At 43.8% G+C, this 22,718-nt stretch overlaps 1 protein-coding gene across 1 annotated transcript in view; it reads left to right on the top strand.

Moving 5' to 3' along the window:
• col4a5 (collagen, type IV, alpha 5 (Alport syndrome)) overlaps window positions 1–20,041 on the top strand; it is a 40,544-nt gene extending 20,503 nt beyond the window's left edge. The window contains exons 11-50 of the mRNA XM_049028285.1: window positions 105–140; window positions 278–319; window positions 406–498; window positions 677–730; window positions 973–1,029; window positions 1,981–2,025; window positions 2,293–2,346; window positions 2,877–2,918; window positions 3,655–3,748; window positions 3,870–3,905; window positions 4,055–4,306; window positions 4,387–4,476; window positions 4,581–4,651; window positions 4,869–5,060; window positions 5,154–5,322; window positions 5,434–5,526; window positions 5,601–5,705; window positions 5,809–5,906; window positions 7,135–7,285; window positions 7,535–7,648; window positions 8,196–8,363; window positions 8,472–8,561; window positions 9,234–9,380; window positions 9,499–9,597; window positions 9,715–9,804; window positions 10,419–10,558; window positions 10,996–11,122; window positions 11,230–11,409; window positions 11,603–11,653; window positions 11,937–12,122; window positions 15,746–15,879; window positions 16,152–16,224; window positions 16,638–16,709; window positions 16,837–16,965; window positions 17,066–17,164; window positions 17,925–18,137; window positions 18,215–18,392; window positions 18,592–18,706; window positions 18,874–19,046; window positions 19,276–20,041. Coding sequence (XP_048884242.1) covers window positions 105–140; window positions 278–319; window positions 406–498; window positions 677–730; window positions 973–1,029; window positions 1,981–2,025; window positions 2,293–2,346; window positions 2,877–2,918; window positions 3,655–3,748; window positions 3,870–3,905; window positions 4,055–4,306; window positions 4,387–4,476; window positions 4,581–4,651; window positions 4,869–5,060; window positions 5,154–5,322; window positions 5,434–5,526; window positions 5,601–5,705; window positions 5,809–5,906; window positions 7,135–7,285; window positions 7,535–7,648; window positions 8,196–8,363; window positions 8,472–8,561; window positions 9,234–9,380; window positions 9,499–9,597; window positions 9,715–9,804; window positions 10,419–10,558; window positions 10,996–11,122; window positions 11,230–11,409; window positions 11,603–11,653; window positions 11,937–12,122; window positions 15,746–15,879; window positions 16,152–16,224; window positions 16,638–16,709; window positions 16,837–16,965; window positions 17,066–17,164; window positions 17,925–18,137; window positions 18,215–18,392; window positions 18,592–18,706; window positions 18,874–19,046; window positions 19,276–19,357 — 4,434 coding nt within the window. The 3' untranslated portion in view covers window positions 19,358–20,041. The remainder of the gene's footprint in view (window positions 1–104; window positions 141–277; window positions 320–405; window positions 499–676; window positions 731–972; window positions 1,030–1,980; window positions 2,026–2,292; window positions 2,347–2,876; window positions 2,919–3,654; window positions 3,749–3,869; window positions 3,906–4,054; window positions 4,307–4,386; window positions 4,477–4,580; window positions 4,652–4,868; window positions 5,061–5,153; window positions 5,323–5,433; window positions 5,527–5,600; window positions 5,706–5,808; window positions 5,907–7,134; window positions 7,286–7,534; window positions 7,649–8,195; window positions 8,364–8,471; window positions 8,562–9,233; window positions 9,381–9,498; window positions 9,598–9,714; window positions 9,805–10,418; window positions 10,559–10,995; window positions 11,123–11,229; window positions 11,410–11,602; window positions 11,654–11,936; window positions 12,123–15,745; window positions 15,880–16,151; window positions 16,225–16,637; window positions 16,710–16,836; window positions 16,966–17,065; window positions 17,165–17,924; window positions 18,138–18,214; window positions 18,393–18,591; window positions 18,707–18,873; window positions 19,047–19,275) is intronic.
• The last annotated feature ends 2,677 nt before the right edge of the window (window positions 20,042–22,718 follow it).

Genomic DNA, 22,718 nt, shown 5'->3' with positions numbered 1-22,718 from the left:
GTTATTTACATTCTCGAGTTATCACTTCTCTTGATATATAAAATGAGGAGTACTGAGGGATATAACTGTTCAGGTCAGTGTCTTAAACATCACTATTCTCTCAGGGGTTCCCTGGACCTCCGGGACCCCCAGGACCCAAGGTATGGTTCTGCTACATTTTTTAGCTTTTCAAGTTGAATTACCAAACAGCAATTTAATGTTACCTGTCTGATTTATTTTTGTTTATTTAAAAGCTTTTAAAAACCAGTATTTAAAAGCCTTTCTTTCTCACGCTCAGGGTAATATGGGCTTGAACTTCCAAGGGCCGAAGGGAGAGAAGGTAAGAATTTCGTGCAGTCAGTCGTCAGAGTCCTGTCATGTCACCGATATGGATTCTTACCACTGGTGTGCCTGTGTATACATCAGGGGGACCAGGGTCTACGTGGACCACCAGGTCCACCGGGTCAGATTGGTGAGGTGACGAAACCAGCAGACTCAGAGGTGCAGAAAGGAGAGAAGGTAAGACAGATTTCTGAGCCAATTAAAGCACCCAGACTCATTGAGTAGGTAACATTAATTGATGTTTAGATTGTAATGACTCTTTAGGAGGATGAAGAATCCTAGATCGAAGACCCTGAAGTGCCTGTGTTCCTTCGCCTTTTTCATTGAGTTTCATTTCATTCTGAACTTGCTTTAGGGAGACCAGGGACCACCAGGGCTACCTGGAGATTCTGGAATCCCAGGACTACCAGTATGTAGAACGTCTCTTACCTGAACCTTTTTCCAGTTTATTTTCATATACCAAAATTTGTGTGGGTGCATTTCTCTGAAGGTTTTACCACAGAAAACTAACATTGTTCTTAAATATGAATGAAAAGTTGAAAATGACAGGTTCTGTTACTGTATATTCTGTGTTGTCATTAAGAAAACTTCCTGTAAATCAAGTCTGAGATGCAAGGTCCATTGTGTCACTGATATCTTTCGTGTCTTCAGGGTCCAGCAGGAGGACAGAAGGGTGAGAAGGGGGAACCCGGAGATTCAGGCAAGAGGGTGAGTAAGATCAGGTCATCACATAAGATGGTGGGCTTCAAAGGTACCTGCGGTTCTTCATGATTCTTCATGGCAAAAGTGCTTTAAAGACACCCATACAGTTTAAGCTCAGCAGCGCCACACTCTGGCAAACTTTTTGTACTGTTAGTAGTTTTTTTTTTTTTTGCCTTTCGTACTCACAACACCATCTCGAAACAAACTGCGCAGTCCAGGAAGGTAAGAGGGTTAGCAATCATTGAATACACGTGGAATTCATCTGCATTTACATGTACACTTACTTTGAGTTCACTTAGAAGGGACTCACCATGCACCATGCAAGTTAGGAGTTTAACCATACAGTCTACTCACTATTCGGTTTGGTTCAATAGACTATTCAGGGATCGTGGTTCGATACACTCACAATATATTCAACAAAATGACACTGAAAACAAAAATCTCACTTTAATATACATACTCACTTTAAAGTGCTTATTTAAATAATGTGTACGACTGAAAACAATGTAAGATGTCACAGTTTTTATTTATTCATTCTTATTCCTTCATTTACAAAAAAGAGTCATAAAAATCATATATTTTTTCTTGCGTTTTTTTCCTTGTTCTGTAGACTTCAGTGCAAAATGCAAAAGTAAAATGTCAGAGCAATACTGAGATGATGTATCGCAGTACATTGTTACCACCGCTACAGTGTGAATTGTCATATTTTTTAATCGTGAAAAATCATGCCATGGTGCATTGTTACACCCCTATGCAAGTTGCATTCAGAGCCATTGAATGTAACATGGTCAGACCAAGCACCAGTTTTACATTGATAAAATAATTTGTCAGCAGTTGGCGGATGTGTGATTGGAGGAAATGAGACATTAGCCTGTGGACAGTGCTGACAGAAAGCTGAGTGGCTGACTGAAAACCTCTTTCTCATAGGTGTGATTTGTTCTCTTTCCTTCCTCACAGGGCAAACCAGGCAAAGATGGAGAACCAGGATCGCCTGGCTTCCCGGTGAGAACATTCAGTTCAGGAGTCAGTCTGTCCCATGGGTTTTATGCTTACATATCTTAGGATACATTCAGTTCAGAGAATGAGTCATGTCCCCTTTTAGTTTAGAGAAGCTGTTAAATAGCCTGTCTGCAATTTTCTTTTGGTCATAATAACAGTGTCATCTTCTCATATTGATGTTGAACAAACTCCTTGCTCCATCTTATTCTACTTATAATTTTTTTATATCTCAATAAATCTCACCCTTCCAATCCTTTCTGGCCATTACAGGGTCTGAAAGGAGAACCAGGTGATCCAGGTCTTCCAGGGCAACATGGTCTAAGGGCAAGTTTTGGATTTGTTTTCCTTGGTTCTTGCATAGGAACTTTTGGTAACGGTCTAGTTGAAGCTGTCATCTACATACATACCTTCATAATGCACAATAATGGTTAGTATAAGTATTACTAAAGCATTACAGCATCTTCTATTGACAGTCATAAGGCATTATAGCATTTATTATAATTATTCATAAGCTCCAATGAAGCTCTATAATGCTCTATGTATTCCTTCATAATGCATTATAATGGTTGATAAAAGGATTAATGCTTTGAACTGCATTATGAGTTGTCCCAGTAGCTTCATAAAGCATTCATAATGCATAATAAACATGGCTATGATGTGTTATGCCTTTTATAAATATTTATAGCAGTGTTTGTAATGCTTTATAAATGCCTCATAATGTGTTATGAATGTGTTCATAGATCCTTATAGACATGGTATTTACAGAAATTTATTCCAGAAATCCAGAAATTTCTCTTTGTATCTGTGTATTATGGGTAACTGTAATGACTGTTTTTTTTTAATACATTTCTTAGGGTGAAAAAGGTGAACGTGGAACCCCAGGACCTCCTGGAATAGTATGTTTCCAGAGTTTTTATATATATTATCCAACTAAATGAATTCTGAAGTAAGCAGCCTGGCTTTCAGAAAATCCATGAGATTGTCAGAATTTGGCATGATGTTTGAGTTAGCGACCGGCACAGAAGTGCTGGGGAAAAGGTGACCTGTTACTTACACTAGGTCAGTGATTCTCAACCTTGTTACATCATGACCCAAATTTTACCATGCCAGCTCAGTTGCAACCCTATATCAAGAATAGGTTTAAATTAACACAGCAAGTACCCAGGGGACTTTGCAATTTTTGCCAATCAATGCCTATCACAAATCTGATTGGATGTGCCAGTGAATTTTAAATTAAGCATCTGTGGTTTGGCTTTTTGGATTGGCTGAGTGTTCACTAGTTTTGCGCTAAGCAGTTGCAAACCCTAGACCCATTTATACAGGTTAATTGTAGGATTGGGGCTGGGAAATCTGATTGTGGATCAGCATAGGAGCTTGCTGGCTTTAAAATGCTTATATTTCCAACTCTGCCTCATGACCTTTTCAGAACTTACCACGAGCCAAATTTAGGTCGCAACCCACGGGTTGGGAATCACTGCATTAGATACATGTATGCAATTTAACTTTTTAACTGAGCAAGTTCAAAAATGATTTGCTTTAATTTGCATTCAATAAAGCATATATTTAATATGGGACAGGTGTATAGATTTTGGATAATAGCTACACTATTAATAATTTAATGGACTGTTATAGGTGATTAATGGAAAAGGTGTTTTGGGACCCGGGCCGAAAGGTAATCCAGGTGTCCCGGGATTCCCAGGACAGAAAGGAGACCATGGCCGTCAAGGTATACGACATTTAAAAGTTCAGTTACATCCCATGCTGTCAGAAAGGAGTGCAATCACAGAATGATTTTTATTTTGGTCAATAATGTAATAACATGATTGTTTGCTGGTACTACTCTGCAGGTCCAACTGGACCTCCTGGACCACCAGGGGAGCCAGGTGGGTAACATAATATCTTGAGGTGTTTGAGAGTCTGAATTCATGCTCAGTCTCCGATTAGTATCATCTGTTGTGTGGGGGAGCTGTGAGTTTCTAATCACATTAACACTATGTATTTGTCACACTTTTGGCCTCTCTGCTGTGTCCAGGTATTGGGTATCCAGGGCAGCCTGGCAAGCCTGGTTTTCCTGGACCGCGGGGAGAGAAAGGTGATGAAGGCGATCCAGGCATCTCACTGCCAGGTTTCCCTGGCAGGCCTGGACAACCAGGTCCCCAAGGTCCACAGGGACCACCAGGGCGCCCAGGAGAGACATTCAATGGTGGACAATGCATTGAAGGACCTGCAGGGCTGCCAGGGAATCAAGGTGCACCTGGCTTTCCGGGAGAAGTCGGCCAGAAAGGTTAGCACAGTGCCTTCAACGCGTCCTTAAAAACATCCTATTTTTAGTGAGTTCTTGAGACAAGTTGTGCTCTCTTTCAGGTGAAAAAGGGGAGACATGTCTGAACTGCATTTCTGAAGGAATCTCAAAAATAGGCCCCCCAGGGCCACCTGGTCCTCCAGGATTTCCAGGCAAGACTATTTGACATATAACACTTATTGAATCATTTATATTCAGAAAGTCCTTCCCAGCTTTATGTAAGCTCAGTGCAAGGTATCTATTCCTTGTCCTTCAGGTCCGCCAGGCTTCAATGGTCCCAAAGGTGAAGCAGGGTTTCCAGGACCACCTGGATGGACAGGACCACCAGTAAGAACACAACAGATGTTGTAGTTTTAGCTTAAGATTTGAACATGTGACATTTTGGTCCCATATCTATTTTCCTTAACCACTGTGTTCCTCGCATTCTACTGACGTTCCAGTGTAGACAATACTTGTCAGGTGTCAGGTGAATTTCTCATTCTGCCATTTTCCAATGCACAAGAACCAAAGATCCTTCATGGTAAACCTTGTCTCTGTACCAAAGGGTCCACAAGGCCCGATGGGTAATTTGGGGATCCCAGGGCAGAAAGGTGAGCCAGGAGAAGTCAACTTTCTTGATGGGATGAAGGGGGACAAAGGTGACCCTGGCTTCCCTGGTCTACCTGGGTTACCCGGCAGTGATGGTAAACCTGGCCGTGACGGGGTCCCTGGCCCACCTGGACCAAAGGGACATCCTGTGAGTAGCAGAAGGTTTCTGCTCGATGTCTGAAAATAAAGAGCGGTGTTTATTAATTAATTAGGCACCTGACAAAGTGAGTTTTCCCTGCAGGGGTCTGCACACATTAAAGGTGACCAGGGGCCGCCTGGACTGCCTGGAATTTCAGGTCTCCCAGGAGATCCTGGGCCTCCAGGACCACCAGGAATTGGACCACAAGGTCAGCCTGGTCCAAAAGGTGCTCAGGGTGTATCTGGCCAATCAGGAAGCACTGGTGCTCCAGGTGAGACGCATACAACTTCCCATGAACTGCATGTGTAAACATTATATACCAATCTACTAGAGAATGGTAGAAAGTTCAAGGATGTGCTGCTGTGCGTACCTCTGAACACAGGCCCGAAAGGTGAACCCGGCAAAACTGTGGCAATAAAGGGAGATACTGGTCCCAGTGGTGAAACTGGAGATACTGGACCCCCCGGGCCCCCAGGTAAGTGATGTGAACTCAGTAATTCCACAGTCAGACAGTGGGATATTATCTGAATATTTAACATGATTATCTAGGCCTGCCGGGGCGGCTTGGGGAACCTGGATTCTCAGGATTGCCCGGGCCGAAAGGAGACCCTGGACCTCCAGGTATTGGGCTGCCTGGCCTTCCAGGAGATAAAGGTAAGAGCCTGGATAGGTGGAGATGAGCCTGTGATGCCTCACCCAATAGAGGTAAAAACTGATACTGTTGTTTTTCTAAAAACATTACTTTTGTTTCCTCCAGGATCCCATGGTGAACCTGGACTTCCCGGTTCACCTGGGATTTCAGGACGTCCTGGTCTGGATGGCCCTACTGGTCCACCGGGCAAACCTGGGCCCAAGGTAAGAGAGAGGAGCTCATCAGTGCAGTGGAATCTTAGGTAGCGTCAAATTAATGTGGAGAGCCATAAACAATATGTCTCATATTGAAAATTATGTACAGTGCTCACAGAAAGTGTTGGGGCGCTTTCTGAATTCTGTGAAAATGGTACAAATTTATTGGTTTCATAGCAAACTCCATTGACGAGCCATGTTTAACACATCTGCCCATATCCTCCGCACAGACATTTTCCTTTTATCAAGTCTATTTTTTGACTATTTATCTACTTTGGCTATTTATCTGGGTAGTAAGTGAGTAAGTGCACATTTTCTTAGAACAAAAAAATATAATTTAACATAAGAACATATAAAAGTAGCACTGCATGGTGGTGCAGTGGTTAGCACTGTTGCCTCACACCTCTGGGTCCCAGATTCGAGTCTCCGCCTGGGTCACATGTGTGCGGAGTTTGCATGTTCTCCCCATGTCGTCATGGGGTTTCCTCCGGGTACTCCGGTTTCCCCCCACAGTCCAAAGACATGCTGAGCCTAATTGGACTTGCTAAATTGCCCGTAGGTGTGCATGTGTGAGTGAATGGTGTGTGAGTGTGCTCTGCGATGGGCTGGCCCCCCATCCTGGGTTGTTTCCTGCCTCATGCCCATTGCTTCCGGGATAGGCTCCGGACCCCCCGCGACCCAGTAGGATAAGCGGCTTGGAAAATGGATGGATGGATGGATAGTTAAAAAAGTGAACGAGATATTGAATAGATATATGAGGTGGGCTAGAGGTCAGGTCAAAAAGTACACAGGTGTATTGTATGGTTGCTGGAAATAATAGGGTTATTTTAGCAAAGTGCGATGGGCTGGCCCCCCATCCTGGGTTGTTCCCTGCCTCGTGCCCATTGCTTCTGGGATAGGCTCCGGACCCCCCGCGACCCAGTAGGATAAGCAGTTTGGAAAATGGATGGATGGATGGAATTTTTGCAGAGGTTTTGAAATGGCTAAGCTGACACACTTTGCTAGACGTAACAGCATAGTTTTACACCAACATGACAGTTATTTAAACATATTTTTTTTTTTTGGCTGCCTAAGACTTTTGCACAGTACTGTATATATGTCTGTCTGTCTGTGTGTGTGTGAGCAAATGAATAAAATAATGATTTTAGTTATATACATACAAACCAATACATTTGCAATATTTTTGCTGAATTAAGCAAGTGATCCTAGACTTTCTGTGTCTTTCTGCCTTTTACAGGGAGATCCAGGAGTCGGTATGCCAGGTCCCCTTGGGCCGCCAGGATTCCCAGGCAGTAAGGGGCTCCCTGGGAGCAAGGGTGACCCCGGATTCCCAGGGATCCCTGGGTCACCTGGACTTCCAGGTTTAGATGGCCTTCCAGGACCCAAAGGTATGATGTACTTTGGTGACCAAGACATCTGATTGGTTGGTACTGCCTCCTCTAGTTGCTTGGACTCACCTCCTCTACAGTCTGGTTATATCTCTGAACTAATCATTTCTTGCTCTGCCCTTTTGTGTAAGTAAAACTCCCATGACCTGTAATGAACTGTTAAAAAGAGCAGAAACATTTGACTTAAGTGTTTCTATGTACTGACACGCTAAGCTGTAAGCTGATAGTTTTCAATCATACCTCTCACAGGTGACCCAGGCCATACTGGCCAACCAGGACATACAGGACCCCCAGGGACCCCTGGATATGGAGAACCGGGGCCTCCAGGTCGCCCTGGGCCTCAAGGACTTATGGGCCCTCCTGGTTAGTCCCTCATTACTCATTGCACCCTGAACATTTCATTGTCGTTTTGTTGTTTGAATATCTGAATGTTAATATGAATGAAGAGTTACGTTAATGGAAGAATTGTTACATAAGCACTTGTCATGTGGGAGATCTTGATGTCACTGACATGAATGATCATGTGCGTCATTTTTGCAATCACATATATGATGGTGTCTCGGTTTTATGTTGAGAATGACATGAGCTCATATGCATGACCAGCTCTGATCCACCACAGAGATGCGTTTCACTGCCACCCAGCTACTAATTCCTGTTCAGGGGCTTCGGGGCCCCGCTTGTTATAAGCTTGCTACAGGTCGCCTTCTTGACACAGTGACCATATGCTAGTATCAATTTTTATATTCCCTGACTGAATAGAGCCTTTGAATATAGGACTGAAGGGTGATTATTGACATGTTTAGTTTTGTACTGGCAGTTCCCTCCATGCCTCCAAGCCCTTAGACTGCGTGGAATGGAATCTGACAGGAGATCTAAGCTTCCTAAAAGCCTCGATTCCTGACTATTACAGGTGCGCCTGGTCTGCAAGGTGATAAGGGCGTTCCTGGTCCCCGTGGATTAAGCCTCCCAGGACCAGCAGGAGATAGAGGCTACTCTGGACCGCCTGGCTTCCCTGGAGCACCTGGTCCCGCTGGTCCTCCTGGGCCAGTAGGCCGTGACGGTCAACCTGGGTCACCTGGTGAGCTAGGCCTTCTGATCATTTATCCACCCTAACTTCCACTTCCACTCTTTTAAGTGGAACATTGACATCATATGAAATGTATGTTTGTCCCTTGAATCCTTGCAGGCCAAAAGGGCGAGATGGGTCCCATGGGAACCCCTGGGCCCCAGGGCCAACCAGGTATCCCCGGTTCCTCAGGACCCCTTGGGCCAAAAGGTAACACAATACATCTATCAGGGTTTTAGGTTACTTTTTTGGTTAGGAAGAACGGTGCTTCCGAAACGAAGTTCAGTTAACTGGGAAGTATCAGCATTTTTCATGAAGAATGTACGCCTCCAAATTTCCCACTGCTAAAAAGTATCGGGAATTCCGGCTTCAAAATAATGGAAGCACAGAATGCACATCTACATTTTATACTTCTCTGAAATCAATCAATTGCTGCAGCAAGCCCCATGCTGTAGGTCCCTATGAGTACAACAAAGCATGCATGCACCAGTGCAATTGCTGAGTATTCATTCAGATCGTGTCGCTAGTTCCTGGGCTTTTCTGAATTCTCAATCAGGGCTTTAGAAAGTTAAGCTAGTGGGCCAGGATTAGAGGTCGTGTTAACTGAATATTTTCCGCAATTGATGGAATATTTTTAACTAAGACAGAAAGATCTGAAAGCCATCCGTCATTTTGATTGATCGATCACTGGTGCCGGCATGACACTAGTCAGCACTGGAATAACGTTACATTGTTTTTTATTCGGTGGAAAATCAAAAGTCAATGTGTTTGCCAAATTTCTAACTTTTGGACGTCACAGTACATCTCTGATTTATTGAAGACATCATGTCACGTCTGCAGTTTTGAGCACAGGAAACCAAAACACACTCTGCTCTCACATAGGTGATGACGGTTTACCTGGACTGCCGGGAGTTGGAGGATTTCCAGGGGCAAAGGGGGACAAGGGTCAACCTGGTCTGCCTGGTCCCCCTGGCCCAGACGTACCCCCTGCCTCACTTAAGGGAATAAAGGGAGAGCGGGGTCAACCGGGTGAGTGTTGCTCAGTATCGCCTCGCTCTGTTACATTAACTTATTTTCAAGGAGAATCACTGAGACGGTCTTTAAGCCACAGTTCAGAGCTGATTAATGTGCGTCTGCCTACATTTAGGTGCTAACGGGCTGCCAGGCCAGAAGGGTGTCTCTGGTCTATCAGGAGATCCAGGTCCACCAGGGAGAGATGGGCTGCCAGGATTACCGGGAGGACCAGGTAACAATCCTATATAAGATAAGATACCCCATACTGACAAACTCTCTGTCCGCAATGCAATCCATAATGTAGCAAAGCTGACAAGCTCCAAGAACTCACCACTTTGTCGATGCTCAGGTCCAAGTGGAGATCCTGGGTTTCCAGGTCAACAAGGTCCTCCAGGACCGCCTGGGGCTAAGGGTAACATGGGTGACATGGGATTGCCAGGTCAGTGCAAGACACCAGTTTTTCCATACTCATGCAGTCCTTGTTCAGCCTTAGCCCTCTCACTCTGCGTTCTGTGTGGAGCTTGCTGGTTTTATTCAGTAAATATATAGCTTAAGTTTTACAAGAAACCCTACCGGAATCTATTTCTGTGGAAAAGCCACATTTGTTACCAGAGGCGGACATTTCAGGTCCAGAAAGTAAAAATCCAAACCAGAATTTTGTTTCAACCAACCAGTTGTGTACTCTGTGACTGTGACTCTTTATACTAAACTGGGTAAGTGAAACAAAATCCTGGTTTGGATTTTTACTTTCTGGACCTGAAATGTCCACCTCTGTTTGTTACTGTAAAGAATTAAGTTCAGCCTATAATTTAATCTAAAATTAGGTAGATAGCTAAAACCATGGCTTAATAGGGATAAGACATGTACTTTGTTTCCTGTTTTCTTATTTATTCTCTTTTATTATATTATATTACATATTCAGACGGGCCTAATAATGTCTATCAAAAGTGTTCCTCAAAACAGGTTCTGCTCCTTAACAATACCTGTGTTGATAGGACATACCAAGATAAGTTTCATGTATATTTCACCTAGATATTTCACCCTTCATCTCAGGTCCACCTGGGCAGAAGGGAAATCTAGGACAGCCAGGTCGCCCTGGCCAGCCGGGTCAGCCAGGAAAGTTTGGACTCCCAGGCGCCAAGGGTGAGCCAGGTCTCCTGGCGTTTGGCAGTCCAGGCAACCCAGGACCCAAGGTACTGACATAGCACCTGCAACCATTTATAGGAGTGAGTGTATCCTAGCAACTAATTAGAAAATGAATATGTCATGAAAAACATGTGCTGATGCCGGATCTGGACTGGGGATCAATCGTTTTTTGCTTCTCAGGTGACATCACATTGTTCATAAATAAAGCTAAACACAACTTTTCAAAAATGCCGTGCATGATATGGCAACTCTAAAACTTAACTATGCAATTCACTTTTCAATTATTCAATTGTTACCTGAAATTTAAAATGCTGTTCTATTTGGCAGTCGTATAAGAAATAACAAACTCAGACTTTTAGCCTCTCACAAAATCGTTTTTATGATTGTAGTACCAAGTTCTCATCACAATGTCCTTTTCTGTTAGTGTCTATCTGAAATGGTTGTGTTGTTTTGCAACCTTTTTCCTCTCCCTTGAATCTCCCAGGGTGACCCTGGACGACCTGGTTTATCTGGGAACCCTGGACTCAAAGGCCAACCTGGTATAGCAGGTCTCCAAGGTTTACCTGGTACCCAAGGACCAAAGGGTGATCCTGGACCTCCTGGATTCCAAGGTACATCTCCTTTTGGAGAGTCACACCTGTGTATGCTGATGCCATTATTACTGGCTGTCACCATGTTACCTTTGCATTTACATGAATTTAATGGTCTCTTCTTCCAGGACCACCAGGTATACCTGGGCCTAAAGGACTGCCAGGCCCCTTTGGACGACAAGGAATTCCTGGACCTCCAGGTCAACCTGGACCAGTAGGCTTCCCTGGGCCCCAGGGATCACCTGGAGAGAAGGGTCTGGCAGGACGTGATGGCATTCCTGGGCCACCAGGAGAGAAGGGAGAACCAGGTTCGAGAGGCTGCAACATGGGTGGAAAAATGGAGTGTGTCTTATGAGGGAGAACAATGATCAACATGAACCTAAACTTAAGTCAGATGCTTTTCCTTTTGTGAAGTTGTTTATTAATTTTATGGTCTCAAAAAATGATCTCTGCATGGACAGACTAGAAGATACCTCTCGCCAATGTTCCCTTCTGTTGTAGGTGAACCTGGTTTTGGCACCCCTGGGCAACCAGGCCTTCCAGGGTTATCAGGTACTGTCCTTATGCTATTCTCCATGTCCCCTTGACCACAGTGTTCAGGTTTTGCAACCTGTAACCATAGCTATTTGCTCAACTTAGTTTCTCAATGGAGAAAGCTGCCAGCAAATGCTGAAACTAGTATTGCTGCTCGTTACATGCGATGCAGAGTTTAGCAGTTAATGAGAGCCCACCTAATAGCATAAGATCTTCACTAGCCACTAAGGGCCCATCTTTTTGTGCTCACACAGATGTGTCTGTTGACCTAAAGCAAACCCATATGTCTCATCCCTTTAAGGTCCAAAGGGAGATCCTGGTCTGCCTGGTCCTGCAGGACCCCCCGGAATTCGGGGACAGAAGGGTGACTTAGGAAACCCCGGCCCACCTGGCCTTCTTGGTAGCCCTGGGCCCTCAGGGCCTCCTGGACATCCTTTGCATGGGCCCCCAGGTGACCAAGGTTTCCCAGGCCCTCCAGGACGACCCGGTAAGTCCAGAAAAGAGTTGCAAAACAGCAATATATCCACTTATTTCCTGGTTTTCCCACATAAGTTCAATGATTTATTTGCCAGTCTTTATACTAACATAGGCATGGAGAATATTATCCAAGTAAAGATTTTGAATGGGGCTTGCATATGGTCCACATTTAAATTGTTTAGTAATGGAGTTGTAATTTTCTATTATGTAATATGGCAAAAACCAGGAAGCAAGGTGATACGATAATTGTCCAAGAATGTTATCGGCATTTGAGTGATTTCGCCTGGGGTCCTTTAAAAATCCACACTGATCGTGAGCACACGCATTCCAATCACTGGCATGCATTCTGAGCACCGAATGTCATGATCTCATCACAAAGCCCGTACACCCTCACCCTCATTGTCATGTGTCACTGTCCAATCTGGGTCCAAGAGCATGGAGTGTCCCACATAGTGTCTGTGTGTTGTCACCCCTTTCCCTTTAGGTGCCATCTTAGGCATTCTGGTTCCATTGCTCCTCACTCATCACAAAAACCATTTCTTGGCTTGACTTTTGCTGGTCTTTGTAGCCATCTTTGCTGTATGTAGACATGTTATATTTTTTTGTCCCAGCGGTCATTTTGGCCCATTCATGATGCTCCTTCTATATCAGAATATCCCAAAAACCTTTTCCACTTCATGGTCACAAACTCTTCTACCTTTCATCACCATGCATCCCCGCCTTTCACTTGTTGTGACAGCCATCTTAGTTTACTTGCGTGTTCCCATTCATCAGGTCTTCATGCAGGGTAACAACCATGTTTCCATTTATGCTTCACTCACAATCATGTCGAACACCTGAGCGAGGATCAAGTCAAAGTCCTGAAAGACAAGCATGTCTGAAGGTTGTTCCATTCTGAAGCTAAACGTGGTTTGCCGGTAAAAGAAAACCACGTTGTGTTTGAATTCCATGAGAGATGTTAAAAGCAAGCATCCAGTAGAACAGAAAGTACATAAGCAAGGATTTTTATAGTGTGTGTGTGTGTGTGTGTGTGTGTGTGTGTACATATATACAGTATAGGAATGTACCAGATCCTCCCTCAGCTGAATTTTGTTGCATGGACACTTTGTAAATATATTAATGAGCACCAGACTTTTCACAGTTACACTCCAATCTGCACTTACCAGTACAGCACCAGCTGAAAGCCTACTGTGAAAGACAGAACATGGTGCCCGGTAGATGGGGCATATTTTCCAGTTCTAGATGGATACCTCGACTGTCTATAAAATTGAATAAAAATAACAAAGATGTTACTGAGGCTGGTCTTATAATATTTATGAATGAAAAGAAGAGCAGTGATATGCACTGCTTCTTGAAACCCTAACCAGGAATGACTATGGTCTAGGGTCAACTGAATGTGCCAGCACTGGCCGGCTTCCGCTGTACTGATGACTAACTGGAGCCCAGGTGCGATTCGGAGCACAGCAGTGGTATAATCTGTGACTTTTGCTTCCACTTTGTCCGTCTCGTGGCTGGGGCCCATTGTGGCACGGCCCCCTCGTTCCCTGCAACTCGTGTTGATGACGTGCGACTCTGCCAGGCCCTACAGGTCAGGACTACCCCTGAGTTTTTAATGATTCTGCTTTGTTCCTCGAATGAAATTAAGCTGTTGTGGATCCATTCAGAATTCAGAACAGAGCCTGTCGTGTTTGTTCAGACCCTGTTGATGATTAAGCCAGTGTCAGTTCCTGACAAAGCTAAAAAAAATGTTAGGGTTCCAAGCAGACATTTTGCGGTCCGTAATATATAAGTACCTATTTACATGACAGAATCACTTGTTTGGGTAACTTGTCCTATACGGACAAATCACTTAATTGCATGAAGTATTTTCAAATTATTTTATGTGCAATATTAACTGTGCTTTAAGGAGGAGAGAGCTATTGTTTCAGTAACAGAAAACTCTGCTTGTTTTGTGATATCTGCAATTACTCTTAAAGCTGCTAAAATGTTCACCTTTATGCCCTTTGCCAGTTACCTCAGTAGGTTATTCGTTAATGTCAGTCAAATAACTAGAGTAGCATAACCCTACAATACTTCTCAGTAATATGTGGGCAGCAGAAGGATGTTGATTTATTCCTGGCTCTTTAAGTATCAGCTGTTGAAAGTGTGGCTGTATTTAAAGTTATTTCGATGTTACGTGGCTTTTAAATAGAGCCTCCAGCCATCTTCTCGTATCATGCTCATTGTGAAGCCAAGAGAGATTGCGACATGTACAGTAAACAGCCAGTAAACAGTTGTAAAACAAATCTTATACTGCTTCCCCATCGTGGTATTTAAAGCACCAGGCCAGCTGTATTACAGCTATCAGCAGAATGGCTTCAGCACAGATTCTCTGAAGGAAAACTTTATCTCCACCTCTGCTCAATGCTGTCCGGAGGTCTGGCTTGTCTCAAGATCTTCCGTAAAGGACAGCGGGCTCCACGCTCATAGGAAGGTGACCTCAGAGCTGAGTAATGGTTCTGTCCTAGAGTGCTACTGTGGGTGTGGAGAACATGTCCTTCAGCTGCTGAGCTTAATTCCAACACAGTCGTAACCCTGCATCTCATTTCAAACCTACACCCGAGCTTCATCCCCCTCCCTGGCTCTTCTGTGTGGGCAATGCGGATCCCCGTCAACCTTTTAAACCTAGGTCCTCCAGCTTAGACTCTCCTGGCATTCCCTTTTTGGATTATACACATCTCTTCCAACCCATTCATGGCCATTTCCAACATCTGCCATATATCCATCCTGAATATTAATACTTTTGGAAGTAATTATTCAAAAAACACTTCACAACATACACAGATTCATATACTTTAATTAAGTGCTCATATCTTTACGAATGCATGTTTTATTACTACAGTATTGTTTTTATATATCAGAAACAATTATATCCATCCATCCATCCATGTTGAATACATTTCCAGTACAGGGTCACAGTAGTTCTCAAAAAGAAAGATCTAATGTATTTTATTTATCTATACACATTCATTTCACTTAATGCTATAATGATAATAACTCAGTATTGTTTGGTGCATGTACTGAAATAAAGTACTGATGGTATAGCTGGGAGGCATTTTTAATAATATAATGCTTGAAAGTAATTTGAATAATTTCCCAGCACCTGAAAACCCTGGAGTGGAAACCGATGGACCCATTTAAGTTTAATGCTTTTTAAAATTTACGTGTTAATATCTACAATATGCAACATCGTTCTCTTAATGTTGTAAGTCTCCCTGAAGAGGTCTCTCTGTAATATGACCCTAGGCAGGTGGTATTAACCCTTAACCCCAAAATTTATATGTCTGTGTTTATGTGTATGTGTCATATATATATTACATTGTGGGGATCAAACGTGCCCACAAAATGATAAAAACCTGTTATTTTGACATTGTGGGGACCGTCGTTTTCAGCGGTCAAGGAGACCCAGCTTTATAAAAATCTATGACTACAATCAAAAAGTAAAATGTAAAAAGAAGTATTTGTTTGATTACTTAAGGTAAAGGATAGGGCTGGGTAGGGGTTACGGTTGTCACTGTTGAGATTAGGGTTGTGGTCCCCACAGAGATATGAATACAAACGTGTGTGTGTGTGTGTGTGTGTGTGTGTGGAAAGGTCTTTCTGGCCCAGAAGGACCTCCTGGTCCTCCTGGTGGAGGTGGAATAAAAGGGGAAAAGGGCTCCCCTGGTTTCCATGGTCGACCTGGTACGGATGGAGAGAAGGGCGAGCTTGGACCCCAAGGGACTCCGGTAGGATATATGCTATAATCCATTAATATTAATGTGGTGTGCATATTAGTGAATGTGCTGCATCCGGTGTTTATTCGTGATTCTCATCCATATGCTGAATAAGTATTTATTAGTAAGAATATAAGTAGTATTTCTCCCTTTTGCTAAGTGCCACGGATGGAACGGGTACGATGTGCCAGCAAAGAGTCTTAGCCAAAATCACACTGGTCCAGGACTGATTTAGAGAACATGTCCCCCAAAGTCTTCAACTGACTCATTCTCTATGTGACCAGGGTTCTACTGGAATTCGTGGGACCACTGGGTCAAAGGGAGATCTGGGTTCCCCTGGAGAACGAGGCCTTCCAGGTCAGTCTTACTCCAGTGACACATCTTCTCTGTGCTTTTAAACAACAAAATATGGCCCCAGGCCGTCTGGGGGCACAAGCAGGGACTAGCTTACTACCACAACAGCACACCATAGCTGAGAATGCTGATAAGGGTAGAAATCGGTCTCGACCAATCCTGCTGATTGGTCTGAACGATTGGTCTGCAGGCTCACCTAGGCCAAGCCTTTTGATTAGAGCAATTATTCACTTCAGCCAAGGATTGGTCCATCTGTTGTATGACTTTGACTATCAAATTTATTACCATAAAGGGCTAATAAAAGTCTGCTCGGTTGCAGCTGACAACTGACTAATGTGTGAAATGCACCTGAGCATACCTAAGTAATGGCGGGAAATGTTCTGACGTTTAACCTTATTGGTGTTTTTGTGTCACAGGCCCAAAAGGCGACCCAGGCAGGCCTGGTTTTCCAGGTCCCAATGGAGAGCCCGGTGATGCTGGTCCCCCAGGTAATTTCACAAAAAAGGCCCATTTTGTAGCTGGAATTGTTCCTAAGGAGTGAAGAACCACACAGAACAGTGTCACTCCTTTCAGGCAAACTTGAGGTATTTTATATCCCCTTTTTCTTTCTTTCAGGACCTCCAGGTTCCCCTGCCTATGGTATCCCACCCCCATTTATGAAAGGGGAACAAGGCCCTCCTGGTCCCCCTGGCTTTCCAGGGATTGGTGGACCCCCTGGACAGCCAGGTCGACCTGGTCCCCAAGGTAGGTGGCATTGGCAGACGCAGGGAAGGCTGTCGATCTCATCCAGCTTCCCAAGATCCTCCAGGTCTTCCATCTCACCAGTTCTCTGGTACTGCTTCAGGTCCACCTGGAATCATAGGGGATCCTGGCCCTAATGGTCCTTCAGGGTTCACTGGACCCCCAGGACGCAAAGGAGATTCTGGACCAATGGGCGAATATGGTAAGAGGATTAGGCTTCCAATCCTGCACATCTTACTTCCATATCCTCTTGCTCTAAAAGGAGCCTTTAGTGAGGCTTAAGCAGCCTACCTGTAGCAAAAATACTGGGGATCTCCACATATAGCATCACCCAAGGGTGTCGAGGCACATGCTGCGTTCCATAACCCATAAATTCCTAGTCGGAAATTTCAACTGGAATGCCCCCTAAAATCAGAATTCTGCCTTGTGAAATCAGAGCTCAGAATTCAAGATGGCTGCACCCTTTATCAACAGAAGTTAAAGCTGTAGTTTTATACTGTTTATTAGCACTTATGTCTTATTTGTGGCTCATTAAATCAGTCGTACACACAGTACTGTTTGAGCACTATCTGTGGACTTGTTACTACGGTGTTTATATGTACAAAATACCTCGTAATGTTTTGTCATCCACTGATATTGCTAACAGTTAACCAGGCTAGAATTGGGGCCTGTTTCATTAAGCAGCATTTCTTGCTTAAGCGGACAGCTTGTCGGATTTAAGGTAGTCTGGACTAAATGTAAGTTAACAAAGATAAAGGCCATTTAAACTGGAGTAAATTAAATCTGACAGGTTATCCGAATAAGCAAGAATTTTTTTTAAACGGGTCCCTGATACTGCTAAATGGCTTTCTGAGTTGCTGTACAGAAATGCTGTTAACTTGTATGTGATGTCAATCCCAGTTTCAAGTTCCGACCTCCTAGGTCAATGAAATGCAGCATAATAATCTGTTTCTATTCAAAAGGTCCACGTGGTGCTCCAGGCCCACCAGGATCAGATGGACCCCAGGGTCTCCCTGGCGCCCCCGGATCGAGCTCTACTGCCCTCGGGTTCCTCATCACACGCCACAGTCAGACCACGGATGTGCCTATTTGCCCAGATGGCACCAGCTTGATCTACGATGGCTATTCGCTGCTGTATGTACAGGGCAATGAAAGAGCGCATGGTCAGGACCTCGGTAAGGAGCACATCTCCTCAAGCCAAGGTACCATGAAGCCTCAGGCATGCTCTGACCAATAAACTCAACCCCAACAGGCACCGCGGGTAGCTGCTTGGCCAGATTCAGCACCATGCCCTACATGTTCTGCGACATCAACAATGTCTGCAATTTTGCTTCCCGTAATGACTACTCCTACTGGCTGTCCACACCGCACCCCATGCCCATGAGCATGGCACCGATCACCGGCAAGGACATCAAGCCTTTCATCAGCAGGTAATGCAGTTAGAGATTCATTAATGCCCCAACTGACTTTTGGCAATTGGCATCTCCAAATTTTAACATGTTGGACCTCCAGAACCCCCTTGACTACAACCCACCACATTTTAATATTTTGGACCTCCAGTACCCCCCTGACTACCCCCTGCCGCATTACTCTCCTGATTGCCACTCACCTACCCCTGTTCTTGTCCAGGTGCTCGGTATGCGAAGCCCCAGCCATGGTGATCGCAGTGCACAGTCAGACCATCCGGGTGCCAAGATGCCCAGACAAATGGGGCCTGCTGTGGATCGGATACTCCTTCATGATGGTACACACCCCCTGTGCCTGGCATTATTCAGCTGCTCCTCTATTTATTACAAATATGACGACAGTGAAGCTCAGCATCTTCCACGGCATAAACAGTCTAGTGTAAACCAGTATTATCTAGAAGTTCATCATCCTGTTGTTTCTCCTTCCCATCCCTCCGACTCCCAGCACACCAGCGCAGGGGCAGAAGGCTCTGGTCAAGCTCTGGCATCCCCTGGCTCCTGCCTGGAGGAGTTCCGCACTGCCCCCTTTCTTGAATGCCACGGCCGGGGCACCTGTAACTACTATGCCAACTCCTACAGTTTCTGGCTCGCGACAGTAGATGCTTCAGAAATGTTCAGGTAGGACAGCGTGGGTTTTTAAGTTAAGAAACCACAGTAGGAAAACACTATGTCACTAAGAAAAAAAACCTTTTTTGCCGTTTGGAAAAAAAGTAGGATTACTAAAAAAAAATCCAGTTAAAAATACAATCATTAGTAATGATTAAATAGCAGTTGTGACAGAAAGGTTCAGTTGCTCGTTTTGACAGCAGCTCCTATTGCTTATACGGTTGACCTCTGACCCCTACAGGAAGCCACAGTCGGAGACACTGAAAGCAGGGAACCTGCTGACGCGTGTGAGTCGCTGTGCGGTCTGTATGAAAAGGACGTAACAACACAGAGCCACTCGTGGGTGGGGACGGACAGCGCAGGAACTTCTGTGGTCCATTGTCATCCAGTTCAACTCAATGGTGCTATTCTGCAACACAGAAAAACTGAAAATGAATCGATTCATTTTATTTTAATTTTTTTTTTTTTTGTCAAGAAGTACCTCAAAAAAACCACAGAGAGCCATTATGGCCCACATGACAAATGACAAAAGTTGATTTTAATTCTCTTTCTTAGAGATATCTATTTTTTTTACTTTAAAATATTCCTTTACAAAGTGTTGACATTGGTTAAAAAAAAAAAACAAAAAAAAAAAAACTGTTCTTTCTCATGTTTCGGAGGAGTGGGATTGTCTCCGTGCTACCAAACCGGCACTTTGATTTGTGAACATCAAAGAGGAAATGCACTGAAGAACATTTTTTAATCCATTCACTTAATTTCCTTCAATCAGTTGTTTTCTCGTGACTGTACTAACCCTGCCGTATCAGACTCCTAACCATCTGCATTTCTCTTTTGTCAGTAATGCAATGTGTATATTGTGTAAAACACTTTTAGAGTAAAACATAACAGTAACCTTATCAATTGCTGGGTTATGCTCTCAGTCACTCGCTCACTCATTGTACAAAGTATGCTCTCAATAAATTAAACAGTATTTTATATTATATATAATAAAAATGAAACAAACTTTATTTGGTAACAGAGGATTTGTAATGTTTTTCATCTACTACTGATGTGCATTTGATTCATTTGTTTGACACTTTTATCTGACACAATAGAGAAAGGTTACGATTTTTTTATTATTGTTTTTATGATGTATAAGCCCTGGGAGTTCATCCCACAACCTTGTCGAGCTTCAGAAATTTTGTGTCAGTTTTTACAGAATAGCTTCCTTGAACTTGTGACATGCTGACTTCTAGTCTGAGTTGTAGAAAAATCATATTCCTTTCCATTAATGTTTGCGTTTGGGCTTTAGAGTTCAGTAAAGAGACAAACAACCAGCTGAAACGTCATCAATTCATGCGGTTTGCTTTCCAAGGTCTTACTGACCCTGTGCTCAGTACAGACTGCATCCGGAGGATGAGTGAGACCAGGGAAGGTAAGAGAAATCCATGACAAGAATAACCTTTTTACAAAATTCACTTGTCAATAGGTCACACACTTGTATTCATTTTGAGTCTGTTTTTCATGTTTATTATAAGTTGTTATTAATTTTGAAGGCCGAAATAAAGTTAAATGTTACTTTCGCGTGTCTGTACCGATAATTCAGACAAGCATCACAGCTGAAGTTTAAACTGTATAACACTGTTAAGTTTTGCTAATATTTACTGTGATTATATTATGCATGCAGATTAGTCCTTTAAGCCAATGATGTTATACTGATGTTATACTGTAGATGTTAAGGGGGACAAGGTTTATTCAGGCAAGTCAATTCCCAACCAGTAGTCTGTGCTAAACTACTATTACTACAGTAGTACTCGTAGTTTACGGTATGCGTAAGTTGATAATTAACTAGGTAGTGAAGCCTGTGTTGTCTGAGTCAGGGTCCAGCATTCTCCTAGTCCAGGATAAGCAGTGGGATAAGTTGGTTGGATGGATAGCTCTTAAGTGTGACCCTGATGTGTCACTAGGGGGAGTAGTGTACCCACAGACTGTCAGATCAGAGCCCAGCAGCTGCTCATCTTCCAGTAACTTGAACATATCTGTTTGTAATCAGCAGTTACAGCTTCTCCATGGAAAAAAAGGAGCAGATTTCACACAAGAAGAATAAAGCAAAACCTATAAATGAGTCACATCTACCCTCAGGTTTTGACTGAGTAATCCCCTTAAAGTGGGCCCCACCACACGAGGTGTGTGTGGGTAAAAACCACAACGCTTAGTACAACAGACCTACCTGCTCGGCGTAATTACCCATGCAAACCGAATGGATCTTCCAGAGCTTTTTGATAGAAAAGCGGGGTAGTAACGGTCCAACAGGCGTGCCTGGGGCTGGCCGCCGGCCTGGTGTGCCAGCTGAGCTACACTAAAAGTGCAGCGGCCGCCGGAGTATCCAGCTTCTGCTGCCCCCCCCCCCCCAAACCCTGAACCACCGCCAGCTCCGGCCGTTATTGCAAACGCTGCTGACAGCTTTAATTCACTTCAGCTGTCGGTGAAGTAAAGACATGTGAGAACACGGCTTTTACTGCAGTATGAAGCATCTCCCGCCCCTGACTTGAAAACAAAAACACCACAGAGTGACTTTTTATAAACGGTTAGTTTTTAAATGGGAGTTAAATGGGAGCGAGGCACCTAGTCCGCTTCGGCCAATTCACTATTAGCAACACAGCAGGTAAGGAGGGCTGATTGGATACGACTTCAATTGCAGTCCATAGGTCCTGTTTGGAAAGAAGTTCCGGGGTCCCATGGTACTGGCTATGATGCGAGCCTCGTGTCAGCAAGGCCAGCTTTTACTTTGCACTTGTTTGCCCTATATTAATCCAGTCCCATGTGACTAAAAATATGCAAGTATATTGTTTACTATTGCATTTATTACTACAGCCTTATCACAAAACTTAAAATCATGCTCAGTGAAATGAACTACTGTGTATTTAAATTAACAGAAGGCATATGACAAAAAACAAGAAATTTAATCTTCAATTAATTTAGCTGACCTTTCCCACAATGCCGTGGTGCATCTGCCCAATTGGTTTCCTGCTTTGCCTATACCTTCTCCTTTCAGGCTGACACTGTCCAGTTGAGAACAAGAATGAGACGGATCTTCAGACCAGTGTGACTCAGACGTAATAGTGCAGAACGAGCTTGGACTGCAGCCCTGCAGACTGGATCACCTCACTGGGCGTGTGTCACACCCAACTGAGTCAGCCAGCCAGTGAAGGGAAGGAGATCAAACTCCCTTCACCACTGCACATACTGGTCCATGAGTCCAAATGGACTGAAATATAGCAACATAATTGTATTCTGGTTCAAGGTGGCTGCAGGAAAAGATGCTCGGCGATGTTTATCGATACCAAGAACGCAAAGAACATACTTGTATTCTTGAGTGTACTTGCTTACTTGCCTCCCATGAGCGAACTTGGGAAGGAGTGAATCATGGGATTGTTCTCGTTGGTGAGGATGTGACCGATGCATCCTTGATAACTGGCACTGGCATTGTTCTCCATACTTCTGTTCTTAAATATTGTAACTGTACTTTGGCAATGTAAGATGAAGTCAAACAGGTATGCAAGAACAATAAGTGTCAAATATACATACTGATGTACACCTTGTGTGTCTTATTGATACTACTGGGCAGTGCTCTATGATATTCAATAGAGCTACATAACTTGTGAGATGGTAATGATGAAGGTTAGCAAAAAAGCGGCATGGACA

This window comes from Brienomyrus brachyistius, chromosome 10 (genome assembly GCF_023856365.1).
Source record: "Brienomyrus brachyistius isolate T26 chromosome 10, BBRACH_0.4, whole genome shotgun sequence".
NCBI classification, from domain to species: domain Eukaryota; kingdom Metazoa; phylum Chordata; class Actinopteri; order Osteoglossiformes; family Mormyridae; genus Brienomyrus; species Brienomyrus brachyistius.
This window is presented reverse-complemented; position numbering and strand designations above follow the sequence as displayed.